Source organism: Odocoileus virginianus, chromosome 10 (genome assembly GCF_023699985.2).
Source record: "Odocoileus virginianus isolate 20LAN1187 ecotype Illinois chromosome 10, Ovbor_1.2, whole genome shotgun sequence".
NCBI lineage: Eukaryota > Metazoa > Chordata > Mammalia > Artiodactyla > Cervidae > Odocoileus > Odocoileus virginianus.
The window spans coordinates 508,285-524,429 of record NC_069683.1 but is presented as its reverse complement, the minus strand read 5'-3'; the positions used below and the strand labels follow the sequence as shown (position 1 = coordinate 524,429).

The following is a 16,145-nucleotide window of genomic DNA, read 5'->3' as shown; positions in this document are numbered from 1 at the left end:
TGGCTGAGATTGGAAATGAAATCCCACTCAAGAAATGGGACGTTAGGAGCAGCGGACTTATATACCAAAATGGCTGAAGCCACACTCAGGTGTGAAAAATCAACTACCAACTCTGGGCAGCACACGCATGCCATAAATATATCATTGGTTCATTGCCTGAAACCTAGCACTTTTTATTCAAATATTTTCTTCCCCTGGAACAGTGAATTTTGAAAGCCTACATTAATGCCCATAAAACCCATGCCCAAATTGTAATGATGACTATCAAAGCATAAGAGGCAAGTCTTTTAGATATGATTGGAAGATCGGTAGAAGGCTCTATTTCATTTTCTTTAGAGTTTAAGTTTTCAATGACGGAGTTGTTTTTATGCACTAACATTTACTTTATTAAAACTCCCTGTGATCCTATAACATCTATCTCCATGTTTGAGCACTAAAAAATAATGACTGTAAGAGAATTCAATCACCCTGTGCACCTGAGAAGCAGAAGCCCTGAGGAATCAGGCGTGAGGATTGGCAAGCTGGTGTCTCCTACTTTCACCTAATCTACCAACCAACTTCTGAGCAACGGTCCTCCAAACTGGCAGACATCAGACTCACCTGCAGAGTTTACTGAAGCTCCACATAGCTGGCTGAGCCCCATCTGACTGATTTGGTAAGGCATAAGAATTTGCATCTCTAACAAGTTCTCAGATGATACTGATACTGCGCACGGACCATACTTTGAGAGTCACCACTCTAAAGGGTTTGCCTTCAGAGCACATGCTGAGTTGATGCCCATCAGCAGTGCTTCTCAAACTTCAAAGAGCGAACACATCACCTGGAGATCATGTTACAACGCATATAATGATTTAGAAGGTCTGAGGTACAGCTGAAAGTCTGCAGTTCTAACAAACTCTTGGGTATTACCAGTGATGCTATTTTGTAAACAATTTTTAGCAAGGCTTGAAGATGGCATTCGAGTTCCTTTCTTCAAAAGAGAAGATGCAAATGAAAATAAGAAATTCAAAATGTTGCTAAGAAAAGGAGGCTGGATAAATATTTGTTTCAAATGCTATTTTTTTTTCTCTCTCTAGAACACTGGTTCCTCAAGTTTAGTGATTTTTTGTGCTGGTTTACTAGAACATGGAAAGCAGAAATTTACAGAGATTAGAAATGATTAGATAAGTGCATTTAACTGTCCTTGATATTATGTTGATTTTGTCACTACATTCACCATCTCTGCTAAAAGTAAAGACCACTAAATGGTGAGATCTTCAAAAGCAGGACCATCTCCCTCTATTTTTATATCTCCAGAACTTGGCAGACCTGGCACCCTGATTACAGAAATGGAGTAGGGATGGGGAGAAGAATAAAAAAGAAATATGATTCTTTAACATTTTTTCAAATTAAGAGTTTACCAAATACTTGTGTTCCACTTGAGAGTATTAATGGAGACAAATATCTACAATTTTAATAATTATGCTTGTGAAATTTTGTGTACAATAGGATAAAAAGCACATTTAAACATCGTTTCCTAGATATTGCCAACCAGCTCGGCAGTGCTGAAGGCCAGTGTAAATGAAGACGAAGGCTTGTGCACGGGTAGGTCACTGTCTCCAGTTTTCCTATCTGCCAACCTGCAAAAACAGTTAGCAAATTGTTAGCAAACTGGTAAAGGAACATCTGCTTTAAATCTTAAAACCATCTGATTAAATCTCTAGGAGAGCAGTCACTTCCAGGTGAGGATGGAGGCACTGAAAAGTGGCTTCCTTGATCTCTAGATAATTTTTCTTACTTCTGCTCTTGAGCCTCTATCTTCAGGTTTTCATGACCTCTTCTCTATTTTTTAATTTGTAATAAATCCCTAACTACTTTCCATACCCTGAAAAAAATCTCCCTTTTCTATTCTAAGTATGTTTAATATTCATTTATTTGTCTATTTGACTTCAGATCTTAGTTGCAACATACAAGCTCTACATTTGTGTCACGCAGAATCTTTGGTTGTGCACACGGGCTCCAGAACACGCAGGTTCAGTAGTTGTGGCTCATGGACTTAGCTGCTCCAAAGCATGTGGGATCTTAGTTCCCAGACCAGGGATCTAACCCACATCCCATGCATTGAAGATGGATTCTTAACCACCGGACCACCAGCAAAGTCCATGGGAAAAAAAACATGTAAACTACATTTTAAGTACTTAAAAACAATAAGTACATTAATATGGATGTGTTAGTGAGAGTATATTTCAATTTTGGTCATGAAATAGTTCAAGAAGCAGCATAGGCCATAGCAGGAAGGTGAAGCAAGACCTTCTCCTCCTTATCTACCACATTTGCGTCCTAGAAACCTCCAGACTTAGTAGAGTGACCGTGCAGAATACAGGACAAATTTAAGGTTTTCTAGTTGTCCTCAGTATGTCTCTTTATAGCTCTTTATTACTATGAATGATATGCTGAATACAGTAAATATTGATGCATTGCTTTGGTTATTATAACCGTTTACTCTTCTAGGAGGTACTAAAGTTTGGCCCTCAGCTTTATTTTTCAGTTTAAATATTAATTATAATTTTTTTACTTTTTAAAAATTAAGGTAAAATTCACAAATAGTGAAATTCACCCTTGAAAAAGTGCACAGTTGCAAGAATCTTGACAAATGTATACACTCATGTTAACACCACAACAATCAAGATACAGAACATTTCCATCACTCCAAATGTTCCCAGGTATCAGCTGATCTGCTGCTCCTGCTGCTGCCGCTGCTGAGTCGCTTCAGGCGTGTCCGACTCTGGGCGACCCCATAGGCGGCAGCCCGCCAGGCTCCCCCGTCCCTGGGAGTCTCCAGGCGAGAGCACTGGAGTGGGCTGCCATGTCCCTCTCCAGCGCATGAAAGTGAAAAGTGAAAGTGAAGTCGCTGAGTCGTGTCCGACTCTTCGAGACCCCATGAACTGCAGCCCACCAGGCTCCCCCGTCCCTGGGATTCTCCAGGCAAGAACACTGGAGTGGGCTGCCATTGCCTTCTCCAATGCATGAAAGTGAAGTCGCTCAGTCGTGTCCGACTCTTCGCAATCCCACGGACTGCAGCCCACCAGGCTCCCCCGTCCCTGGGAGTCTCCAGGCGAGAGCACTGGAGTGGGGTGCCATCGCCTTCTCCGCAGCTGATCTCCTGGCCACAGCCAATCAGCCAATCTCTATTTTCCATCTCTATAACTTGTCCTCTCCAAAATGTCATTTAAACGGAATCACAGCACTTGTGCTCTTGTGTCTCCTTTCCTTCACTCAGCACAATGCTTCTGGGGTTCATTGCGCCTGGACTGTGAAGGGTAACAGTGGTTCTCATTGCAGCTGAATGGTCTGCCGGGGAACGGCTGCACCTCTAGGTGTTTAACCAGGTATGAGTTGGTAGACATTTAAGCTGTTTCCAGTTTGAGGTTATTATGAATAAAGCTATAAACATTTCTTCATCTTTTCTCATATAGACACAGTACTTTCATTTCTCTTCTGTGGGACTGTAGTGTTACAGGTTCAGATTTTCTATACTTTCTTATGTTAGTTGTAGCAATATTTTCTAGGAAACATTTGCTTCTCATGCTAATCATCTTGGAAGTATAGACATCTAAGTAGTGTCTTTATTTTTATTCTATCATACTCCTTTTATTCCTCATATTGTACATCTGTGCCTTTTCTGCCTTTCTCACTCCCTCCTCCAAAACCCTTTGATGAGTCTGTTTTATCAGCTGATTTTCATAGGTATGATTTCTGGGTCTAGTGCCTGCACACTGGTGTCTGAGGCCAGGTCCCGGCTCTCTGGTGGACAAAGCCGTGTCCAGGGGAGTTTATGGGTTCAGGGGTCTTCAGGCATCCTGCCTACCAGTGGATGAGGCTGTACACATTAGGTATAGAGTAGTATGTGTCTAGTATATAGAACAGTGTAAGAAGGACCTACTGTATAGCAGGTGACTGACTCATTGGAAAAGACCCTGATGCTGGGAAAGACTGAAGGCAGGAGGAGAAGGGGACGACAGAGGATGAGATGGCTGGATGGCATCACCGACTCAATGGACATGAGTTTGAGCAAACTCCCGGAGTTGGTGATGGACAGGGAGGCCTGGCGTGCTGCAGTCCATGGGGTCACGAAGAGTCAGACACAACCGAGCGACTGAACTGAACTGTATGGCACAGGGGATTATACTCAATATTTCATAATAATCTATAAGGGAAAAGAATCTGAAAACCTTACCCGCACACTCGTGTGTGAAACTGAATCACTTCGCTGTACTCCTGGGGCTAACACAGCGTAAACCAACTCGACTCCAGCCGGGAAAACTAGAGAGATGAGCAGTCTGCTCTGTTACCCACCATCGGTGGCTGAAACACGGCATTCTCTGACATCTGGCATTTAACCAGAGGCTGCCAACAGTTAAACAGGAAGCTAATTGCTCTGTGGGACTCACTAGGAAGTCTTACATATCAGATACAACTTAAAAATCCATGTTTCGTTCCTTGGAATGTACTGCAGGGCAGTTAAAAACGTCTATCTGCAGACACCTGATAGAACACAGAAATGTTGAATGGAAGTTATTTCATGTGTCATGAGAAGTTTCTGCATATCTAAACCAACAAATTGATCACACATGAATGTTCTTTGAACTGATCATCATGTCTATGGATTCTCAGTCTTTTTTTGAAAGGGTCTAGGAACTTCTTTTTGCCTTTTCATACTGTTCATCGGGTACTCACAGCAAGAACACTGGAGAGGTTTGCCATTCACTCCTCCAGTGGACCATGATTTGTCATAACTCTCCACAGTGGCCCGTTCACCCAGTGTAGCCCTACACGGCATGACTCATAGCTTCATTGAGTTATGTAAGTCGCTTTAGAGGGCTGTGATCCATGAAGGAGATGGATCTTTACTGCAGCTCCTTATTGCAAAATTCAGGCTTAAATTGAAGAAATTAGGGAAAACCACTAGACCATGCAGGTATGACCTAAATCAAATCCCTTATGATTATACAGTAGAGGTGACAAATAGGTTCACGAACTTAGATCTGGTAGACGGAGTGCCTGAAGAACTAAAGATAGAGGTCCATAACATCATACAGGAGGCAGTGACCAAAACCATCCCCAAAAAAAAAGAAATGCAAGAAGGCAAAGTGGGTGTCTGAGGGGGCTTTAAAAGTAGCTGAAGAAAGAAGAGATGTGAAAAGCAAGGGAGAAAGGGAAAGATTTAGCCATCTGAAATGCAGAGTTCCAGAGAACAGCAAGGAGTGATAAGAAGGCCTTCTTCAATGAACAATGCAAAGAAGTAGAGGAAAACAATAGAATGGAAAAGACTAGAGATCTCTTTGAGAAAACTGGAGACATCAGGGAACATTTCGTGCAAGACTGGGCACAATAAAGGGCAGAAACAGTAAGGACCTAACAGAAGCAGAAGAGATAAAGAAGAGCTGGCAAGAATACACAGAAGAATTATACCAAAACTGTCTTAATGATTCTGATACCCTTGATGGTGTGGTCACTCACGTAGAGCCAGACATCTTGGAGTGTGAAGTCAACTGGGCCTTAGGAAGCGTTACTATGTACAAAGTGAGTGGAGGTGATGGAATTCCAGCTGAGCTGTGTAAAATTCTAAAAGATGGTACTGTTAAAGTGCTGCATTCAATATGTCAGCAAATTTGGAAACAGCTGTGGCCACTGGACTAGAAAAGGTCAGTTTTCATTCCAGTCCCAAAGAAGGGCAATACCAAAGAATGTTCAATCTACTGGACAATTGCTTTCCTTTCACATACTGGTAAGATTATGCTTAAATTCCTTCAAGCAGGCTTCAGCAGCACAGGAACTGAGAGCGTCTAGATGTACAAGCCGGGTTTAGAAAAGGTGAAGGAACCAGTGATCTAACTGCTGGGTTTAGAAAAGGCGAAGGAACCAGGGATCTAACTGCCAACATTCCTCATCTCACAGAGAAAGCAAGGGAATTCCAGAAAAACATCCACTTCTGCTTCTTTGACTACATTAAAACCTTTGTGTGGATCACAGCAAACTGTGGGAAATTCTTAAAGAGATGGGAATACCAGACCACCTTGCCTGTCTGCTGAGGAATCTGTGGGTCAAGAAGCAACAGTTCAAACCAAGCATAGAACAATGGACTGGCTGAAGTTTGAGAAAGGAGTACATCAAGGCTGTATATTGTCACGCTGCTAATTTAACATATATGCAGAGTACATCATGTGAAATGCCAGGCTGGATGAAGCACTAGCTGGAATGAAGATTACAGGGAGAAACATTAACCACCTTAGATGTGCAAATGATACCACTCTAATGGCAGAAAACGAACAGCAACTAAAAGGCTTCTTTTTAAATTTTTAAAATTTGTTTATTTTTCAATTGAAGGATAACTGCTTTACAGAATTTTGTTGCTTTCTGTCAAACATCAACATGAATCAAGACTTGATGAGGGTGAAAGAGGAGAGTAAAAAAATTTGGCTTAAAACTCAACATTCAAAAAACTAAGATCATGGCATCTGGTCCCATCACTTCATAGCATACAGCAGGGGAAAAAGTGGAAGCAGTGACAAAGTTTATTTTCTTGGGCTCCAAAATCACTGCAGATGGTGACTGCAGCCATGAGATTGAAAGACACTTGCTCCTTGGAAGGAAAACTATGACAAACCCAGACAGCACATTAAAAAGGAAAGACAAAGGTCTTTCACTTTTGCCAACAAAGGTCTGTCTAGTGTAAGCTATGGTTTTCCATTGGTCATGTATGGATGTGAGAGTTGGACCATAAAGAAGGCTGAGCGCCGAAGAATTGATGCTTTTGAAATGTGGTGCTGGAGAAGACTCTAGAGAGTCCCTTGGACTGCAAGGAGATCCAACCAGTCCATCCTAAAGGAAATCAACCCTGAATATTCATTAGAAACTGAAGCTCCAATACTTTGGCCACCTGATGTGAAGAGCCAACTCACTGGAAAAGACCCTGATGCCGGGAAAGACTGAAGGCAGAAGAAGAAGGGGACGACAGAGGATAAGATGGTTGGACGGCATCACCGACTCAATGGACATGAGTTTTAGCAACCTCTGGGAGATGGTGAAGGATGGGGAGGCCTGGTGTGCTGCAGTCCACGGGGTCACAGAGTCGGACGTGAACAATGAGTGACTGAACAACTTCCCAAGAACCAGTTTAGAATGGAAATAGCTGTTATAAAATGCTATGAAGAAGGACCTTAAGAAAAAAAAAAAAAAAAGAAAGATTGAGCTTAGAGATGCCAGATAAAACACTGCCGCAATATGGTCTGTCAAAGTCCAACTATTGTTTGAACTGAGTATTTTGGGTGTGACCTGCGAGAAGAGCAATAGTAATGCCAAAAGTCTTACTATAAAGTATTTATTGTGCTTTCAATTTTTAACATTTCCCCATTTCGATTCATGAGTATATCCACCTACTCTTTTCTTTCGGGGATAAAAGTAAGTCTTTAATTAGTTCTGAAGTATGAGACCTGCCGCCAGCTTGTCTCCCGCCATCATCCCAGGAATAGTGAGGATGTGGCTAGACGTGCCTCTCCATAGACGCCTCCCCTTGCAGAACCGAGGCGGAGGCTGGCCCACCTCGAGGTGGAGTCTTTCTTAGGACTGCGAGTTTCCCTCAGCAATAACCATCAGGAGAGTTTGAAAGATGAGGGTTCTTACTCAGAGGTCCTGGAGGGTACTCAGCATATCTAGTTGAAATGGAAAGAGTGCTTGGACCTGGGGTTCTGCTTTTTTGGGGATCCCTGATGGGGGACCTAGGTTTTTCTTCAGACACACCCTTTAATGATGAATTTGTAGCATAAGAGCAGGAATTAAAGTGGCCAGATGATCAGTTATTTAAGTCAACCACAGATGAGGACTGACTCCATCTGCAATGTGTTTATTCGAGATCTCTGTCTTTGAAGAGGATACCTCTGTTATCAAAAGCTTAATGCACTTGCATTATAATAAAATAAAATAAAATAAACCTGCCAGATGCTCACCCTACAAAGATGTACTGTGTAAAATATAAAACTAGCCTATGCAGAGAGGAGAACTGTAAGCTAAGTGGGTGAAAGCAAACCAAAAGAACATGATTTCATGACAGATGAAAATTATGCGTGCCCAGTCACTTCAGTCTGGCCGACTCTTTGCCACCCCATGGACTGTATCCTGCCAGGCTCCTCTGACTGTGGGGTTCTCCAGGCAAGAATACTGGAGTGGGTTGCCATGCCCTTCTCCAAGGGATCTTCCCGACCCAGGAATCAAACTCATGTCTCCTGCATTACAGGAGGATTCTTTACCTCTGAGCCACCAGGGAAGCCCCACAATGAAAATTATATGAAACTCAAAGTTCAGTGTCGATTTTTAAAAGTCTTACTGAAACACAGACATTCTCATTCATTTACGTATTATCTATGGCTGGAAAAAAAAAAGAGTCTCTCACACTAGCCTGATGCTGGAAAAGATTGAAGGGAAAAGGATAAGAGGGTGGCAGAGGATGAGATGGCTGGATGGCCTCACCAACTCAATGGACATGAGTTTGAGCAAACTCTGGGAGATAATGAAGGACAGGAAAGCGTGATGTGCTGCAGTCCATGGGGTCACAAAGAGCTGGACACGGCTGACTAGCTGAACAACACACTAGACTCTAAATACCCCGAGGCTGGGACCTGTATACTCTAGATCTTCATCCTGGCCACCACCGCCCATCTCACACAGAGAGAGACCCTTGCCTGCCTCCTCCCCAAACGCACAGGCATGCACACGGGGAAAGAAAGCAAATACTGATTTGTCTGGGGGCAGCGGGCGGGGCTGGTATTTCACAAGCAAACCAGATATCGTGAGCTGTCTTTCCTGCTGGTGGCAGTTTCATAGCTTTAGAAGGAGACATGAGGGCCTTTGGAGGGAAAAAAGTCGGGTGAACTTTCATTCACTCATTTAGCAAAGTGAGCACCTGTTCCAGTCTTTTTCCTTGAAGCTAAGACTCTTCCAACTATAGATACAACATTATTTTATGGACCACTAAGATAAAAAAGCTACCAACTAATCTGACCCATTTCCTCACTTAAGAGTCATTCTAGGCAAATTAAGAGTTCTTGCAGACTTTTTGGAGAAGGAAATGGCAACCAACTGCAGTATTCTTGCCTGGAAAATCCCACGGATGGAGGAGCCTGGTAGGGCTACAGTCCATGCGGTCGCAAAGAGTTGGACACGACTGCGTGACTTCACTTTCCTTTGCGGACATTTTAACCCTCTCACTCACAGACTGCATACAAAAGCAAATATAAATAAAATTAACTGGTTAAAGTAATCCTAAAATATTCTCAGTGAGTCTGACTCTTTTAAAATCACTTCTTGGCTCAGAATCATCATTGTCACATATTTATCATCCTTCGAAGCATTACAAGCATTGATAATGCAATATCTCTTAAAAAAAAAAAAAAGCTCCACTCTTATCTCCAGAATTGCCTGCCCATTGGTGGACCGTAGTTCTCAAGTTTTCATGCTGACCCTCTCTGATCTTACCAGGAGGTATCAACAGAAAATTTCACACCAAATTCTTTTTTGTTTGTTTGTTTAGTTTGGCTGCACAGAGTCGTAATAGTTGTGGCATGTGGGATCTAGTCCCCAGTCAGGGACTGAACCCAAACCCCCTGCTTTGGGAGCATGGAGTCCTAGCCACTGGACCACCAGGGATGTCCCCAGACCAGCTTCTTCATGTGCAAGTGATCTCAGCTAGAGCGCACCTGTTGAGTGATCTCAGCTAGAGCGCGCCTCTTGAGTGATCTCAGCTAGAGCACACCTGTTGAACAGTCACCTGTAATGTTACTATAAAGCCCCTAATATTTAGATGAGCCTTAGTATATGGGTTTCCCTGGTGGCTCAGAGGGTAAAACGTCTGCCTGCAGTGCGGGAGACCCAGGTTCAACCCCTGGGTTGGGAAGATCCTCTGGAGAAGGAAATGGCAACCCACTCCAGTACTCTTGCCTGGAAAATTCCATGGACAGAGGAGCCTGGTAGGCTACAGTCCATGGGGTCACAATAGAGTCGGACATGACTGAGCAAATTCACTTTCACTTTTAGTATATGGGGGGGGGGAACGTGCTTGTTAGAATGAATGAAATACATTATATGCCAGGTTATATGTTGTACACATTATATATGTTATATGCCAGGTTATATGTTGTATGCATTATATATGTTATATGCCAGGTTATGTTATATGCATTATATGCCAGGGTCTGTTCTAGGTACTGGAGATACACAAGTAGTGGGAAGAATCTCCTGGAACTGATACTACAGTGAAGGGATACAGACTACTATAAAAATTACAATAACAATCACATTGTGCTGTGCTGTGTTCAGTCACTCAGTCGTGTCCGACTCTTTGTGACTCCATGGACTGCAGCCTGCCAGGCTCCTCTGTCCATGGGTATTCTCCAGGCCAGATTACTGGAGTGGCTTGCCATGCCCTCCTCCAGGGAAACATCTCAACTCTGGGATCGAACCCAGGTCTCCCGCATTGCAGGCGGATTATTAATATATCATATTCAGTTCAGTCACTCAGTCGTGTCTGACTCTTTGCGACCCCATGGACTGCAGCATGCCAGGCCTCCCTGTCCTCAACAACTCCTAGAGTTTCTCAAACTCATGTCCATTGAGTCGGTGATGCCATCCAACCATCTCATCCTCTGTCATCCCCTTCTCCTCCCGCCTTCAATCTTTCCCAGCATCAGGGTCTTTCCCAATGAGTCAGTTCTTCACATCAGGTGGCCAAAGATTTGGAGTTTCAGCTTCAGCATCAGTCCTTCCAGTGAATACTCAGGACTGATTTCCTTAAGGATGGACAGCTTGGATCTCCTTGCAGTGCAGTCCAAATGGTATTAAAAGATAACTTCATGACTTAGGAAAAACAAATGAGAGAAAAAAGAATAAATAAAGGATAAATCACTTGCTTCAGGAGGGTGGAGATAAAGGGGGCAAAAGAGAGAAAGCAACCCCACTACAGAAGTCAGGAAAGTAAAATAGCAAGCCACTTCTACTCAAATAGCGACAATAAAAGACCCAGCAATCTCTACCCCTTCAACAAAACATGGGCATTGCTCTTGGGCCGGACTCTTGCTCAGAAAAAGCCAAAATCATGCAGAAGAATAAAGACAGTAGTAATCCCACAAAATCCTTCACGGAGTCAGCTGCCAACTAAAGACCCTGGGAAAAAAACACAGGAAACTGGTAGCATCTGGTCTGCTTTAGGTAATTTTATAGCCAACACCACACCCAGCTGACTGCATTTACAAATCGCTGTGCCGATTGCTTTGATTCTCCAGGAAGACGTTTTGTTGTTGTTTTTGTTTTTGTTTGTTTGTTTTTGCTGGTCCAAAGTGATTAATATCTGGAAAATATGGAAAACACAAAGAATGAAATTAAGACTCTTTATAAAAGCCACCCTTTTTAATATTCAAAGACTTCTTTCTACCACCTGAAACTTGACATTCTCTTAATCACCCCAGTACCGAAATCAGGAATACAAAGAAAGTGCCACCAGCAAATGTTAGCGAACTCTGGGCCCTCTGAAGCTCCTGGGAGAAGACGTTCAGAGAGTGTCAATGTGTGTTTACTGAATTATCAGGGGATGGCATTAAGGGAGATATTTTAAGATATTTAAGATAGCTCCCCTGGTGGCTCAGTAGTAAAGAATCTGCCTGCAATGCAGGAGACCTGGATTTGATCCCTGGGTTGGGAAGATCCCCTGGGGAAGGGAATATTCCAGTATTCTGGCCTGGAGTTAGTCCATGGATAGAGGAGCCTGGCAGACTTCAGTCCTTGGGATGCAAAGAGTAGGACATGACTGAGCAACTAACAACAAGATATTTAAAGATATTTTAAGCCAGGGGTTTTCAAACCTTACCACAGTCAGAATCACCTTGGGCTTGTTTTAACACAGGGCTTGTTAAAACACAGATTGCTCGGCTGTGCCCAGGATTCTGATTCGGGGCTGCCATCGGCCCCAAGAACGTGTGTTTCTGGAAGTTCCAGGTTACGCTGATGTGCTGGCCCCAGGACCACAATTTGAGAACCACTGACTCAGATAATATCACTTTATCGAGCCACGTAGTTCAATGGCTGGCAAACTTTAGGTTGATTATCAAAATTATCTGGAGCATTAATTTAAAATACAGAGGTTTCAGTTCCACTTCAGGACAATGGGGACTCTTGTGGCTAAAAGCTTTAGAGTATATCTCAATCATTGCAGGCTCCTCTCAAAAAATATCAATTTCCAGGGTCTAAACAAGAGGAACAGGGCCTGGAAATCTGTATTTGTAACAACTGACCCAGGTGATTCAGGAAAGCTCATACTTGGAGAAACCCGGAGAAGAGATCCTCAGAATCCTCACTGATGAGGGATGGGGAGGCCTCCGGTCCTCCTCGTTCAGTTATTTCCATTTCGCTTTCATCTGTTTAACGTTAGAGCCCCCAACTTTTTAAATGCCAAAAAAGGTAAATCCTCTATATTCTTTGAAGTGTAAGATTTGTTAAATTTACTTTTACTGAAGTGAAGTTGATTTACAATATGGTGTTAGCTTCAAGTGTACCACAAAGTGATTCAGTTATTCATGCATATACATTTATTTTTTCAGATTCCTTCCCATGATAGGTTATTCAAGAATATTGAGTATAGTTTCCTGTACTATACACTAGGTTCTTATTGATTATTTTATATACAGTAGAGTGTATATGTTAATCCCAAACTCTTTATCTCTTCCCCTCCCTTTCCATTTGGCAACCATTAGTTTATTTTCTGTGTATGTGGGTCTGTCTCTTGTTTGTATATAAGTTCATTTGTATCATTTTTTTTGTAGATCCCACATATAAGTGATATCATATGCTATTTGTCTTTATCTGGTTTACTTCACTTAATATGAGAATCTCTAGGTCCATCCATGTGGCTGCATCGGGCATCATTTCACTCTTTTTTATGGCTGAGTAGTACTCCAGTGTGTGTCTCTGTGTGTACCACACATCTCCTTTACCCATTCATCCATCAATGGACATGAAGTTGCTTCCATGTCTTGGCTGTTGTAAAGAGCACTGCAGTGAGCATTCAGGTACATGTGTCTTTCTCAATTATGATTTTCTCTGAATATATGCCCGGGAGTGGGTTTGCTAGTTCATACAGTAGTTCTCTTTTTAGCTTTTTAAGGAACCTGCTCACTGTTCTCCATAGCAGCCACATGAATGTACAGCCCTACCAACAGGGTAAAAAGTGTTCCCTTTTTTCCACACCTTCTCTGGCATTTATTATTTGTGGACGTTTTGATGATGGCCATTCTGACTGGTGTGAGGTAATACCTCCTTGCAGTTTTGATTTGCATTTCTTGAATAATTAGCTATGTAGAGCATCTTTTCATGTGCCTCTGGCCATCTGTATGTTGAAGTGAAGATCTTAATTTTAAATTAAAAACTAGATGTCATTAGGGATAGCTCTATGAATGTCATCTTGATAAATTAATGAGGAATTAAAAACTGATTCCTAGTGCTACTTCCCTTCATGTGTTCTCCTGGTATTTCCAACATCTATATAATTTAAACACTACAGAACATGTATGTTATTTGTGCTAGTAGTCATGATATTTTAAGGATCTGGAATGACCTAAAAGAAATCAGAGAGACCAGTCCAACTAGGGTGATGTTGGACCAAATTCCAGAATCAGCAATCTGAACAAAGTCTTTCCAAAAGAGGGGGGGTGACTTTCACCCAATGCATCATTCCCTCCTCCCTTCCATTTGTAGTTTCTTCTAGACATCCACAAGTTATAATGGAAGAAAAGGGATGGGAAAAATCAGCACACATGTCTCCAGGTGGTGCATTGGTAAAGAATCTGCCTGCCAATGCTGGAGATGCAGGAGACACAGGTTCGATCCCCGGGTCGGAAGATCCCCTCAAGTAGGAGATGGCAACGCACCCCAGTATTTTTGCCTGGAGAATTCCATGGACAGAGGAGCCTGGCGGGCTACAGTCCACGGGGCTGCAGAGTTGGAGGTGACTGAGTGGGTGAGCACACATGTAAGTCAGCGTGCCACCAGGCCGTTTTCTGTCACACCCGGATCTGAGAAGGAAGGGCCTTTGCTCTGGGACTCGGGCTTCAGAGGGCCAGACTCTGGCCTTCTCTACTGGGTCCTTCCCCTCAGGGAGAAGATGTGTGGGACCCAGAGGACAAGCCGCCAAGACACCAAACCTGTAGAACTTTCTACCAAAATTGCCCTGGGCTCACACCCAAGGCCCACATGAGGCTCTCCCCTGAGTCTATCCCCCCACTGTGTGTACTCCTGGGCCAGGAGGTCGCGAAGGGGCATTTGCCTACTAGAAAGATGACCAGAGCTTGGACACAACATCTGTAGTGCCCACACTCGTTCACTCCATGTCTGGGGGCCCCTTCCAATGCAGACTGGAGTGGAGTGGGGCAGGGCGGGGACAGAGGGGCAGTGAGTCCCCGGGTGAGGCGGGGAGAGCGGGCACAGAGGGACAGTGAGTCCCCGGGTGAGGCGGGGAGAGCGGGCACAGAGGGGCGGTGAGTCCCCGGGTGAGGCGGGGAGAGCGGGGACAGAGGGGCAGTGAGTCCCCGGGTGAGGCGGGGAGAGCGGGGACAGAGGGGCGGTGAGTCCCCGGGTGAGGCGGGGAGAGCGGGGACAGAGGGGCAGTGAGTCCCCGGGTGAGGCGGGCAGGGCAGGGAGAGGGGCAGTGAGTCCCCGTGTGAGGCGGGCAGGGCAGGGAGAGGGGCAGTGAGTCCCCGGGTGAGGCGGGGAGAGCGGGCACAGAGGGGCAGTGAGTCCCCGGGTGAGGCGGGGAGAGCAGAGGAGAGAGGGGCGGTGAGTCCCCGGGTGAGGCGGGGAGAGCAGGGACAGAGGGGCGGTGAGTCCCCGGGTGAGGCGGGGAGAGAGGGGCAGTGAGTCCCCGGGTGAGGCGGGGAGAGAGGGGCAGTGAGTCCCCGGGTGAGGCGGGGAGAGCTGGGACAGAGGGGCAGTGAGTCCCCGGGTGAGACAGGGAGAGCGGGGACAGAGGGGCGGTGAATCCCCGGGTGAGGCGGGGAGAGAGGGGCAGTGAGTCCCCGGGTGAGGCGGGGAGAGCGGGCACAGAGGGGCAGTGAGTCCCCGGGTGAGGCGGGGAGAGCGGGCACAGAGGGGCGGTGAGTCCCCGGGTGAGGCGGGGAGAGCGCGGCGGGAGTGGTGGTGGGTCTGGCCCCGCTGCAGTGCTCTGACGTCGAACTCTGAGTGAAACAGGAGGGAAGGGGCAGGGCACAAACTCTAGAAGAACGACATAGCCCGAAAACATGACACAGATTGATCAGAATCAAACGGGCCCAAGATGGCGGGTGAGTTGACTCTCACCAGACCTTGGGCTTCAGTATATACTCAGTATATTAAGCTTCCCAGGTGCTGCTAGAGGTAAAGAACCCACCTGCCATACAGGAGGCATAAGAGTTGTGGGTTCAACCCTTGAATAGGGAAGATTCCCTGAAGTAGGAAATGGCAACCCATTCCACTACTCCTGCCTGGAGAATTCCTTGGACAGAGGAACTGGTGGGCTACAGACTATAGGTTCACAAAGCATCACAGAGTTGGATGTGACTGAAGCAATTTATCAATGCATTTTTGTTGTTCGGTCACTCGGTCATGTCTAACTCTTTGCAACCCCGTGGACTGCACCATGCCAGGCTTCCCTGTCCTTCACCAACTCCCAGAGTTTCCTCGGATTCATGTCCATTGAATCAGTGATGCCATCCCACCATCTCATCCTCTGTTGTCCCCTTCTCCTCCTGTCTTCAGTCTTTTCCAGCATCTGGGTCTTTTCCAATGAATCAGCTGTTCACATCAAGTGGCCAAAGTACTGGAGCGTCAGCTTCAGCGTCAGTCCTTCCAATGACTATCCTGGGTTGATTTCCTTTAGGACGGACTGGTTTGATCTTCCTGCAGTCCAAGGGACTCTTTAAGAGTCTTCTCCAGCACCACAAAAACTAACCATGCTGTATTTCTGTGTATCTCTAAGTAAATCCACTTCTTACCTGTCACTTTGTCTCTCACTGAATTCTTTCTGTGATGAGACAGCAAGAACTTGAACTTCATCAAGGCTTGAAACCAAGTGTGTGATCTCAGCTGAAAGA

At 44.8% G+C, this 16,145-nt stretch overlaps 1 protein-coding gene across 1 annotated transcript; it reads right to left on the bottom strand.

The window, feature by feature from the left end:
• Positions 1-14,398: 14,398 nt before the first annotated feature.
• On the bottom strand, positions 14,399-15,316 carry LOC139037214 (uncharacterized). Its single transcript, XM_070473706.1, has one exon. The coding sequence runs from the start codon at positions 15,314-15,316 to the stop codon at positions 14,399-14,401; it is 918 nt and encodes a 305-aa protein (XP_070329807.1).
• Positions 15,317-16,145: the final 829 nt, after the last annotated feature.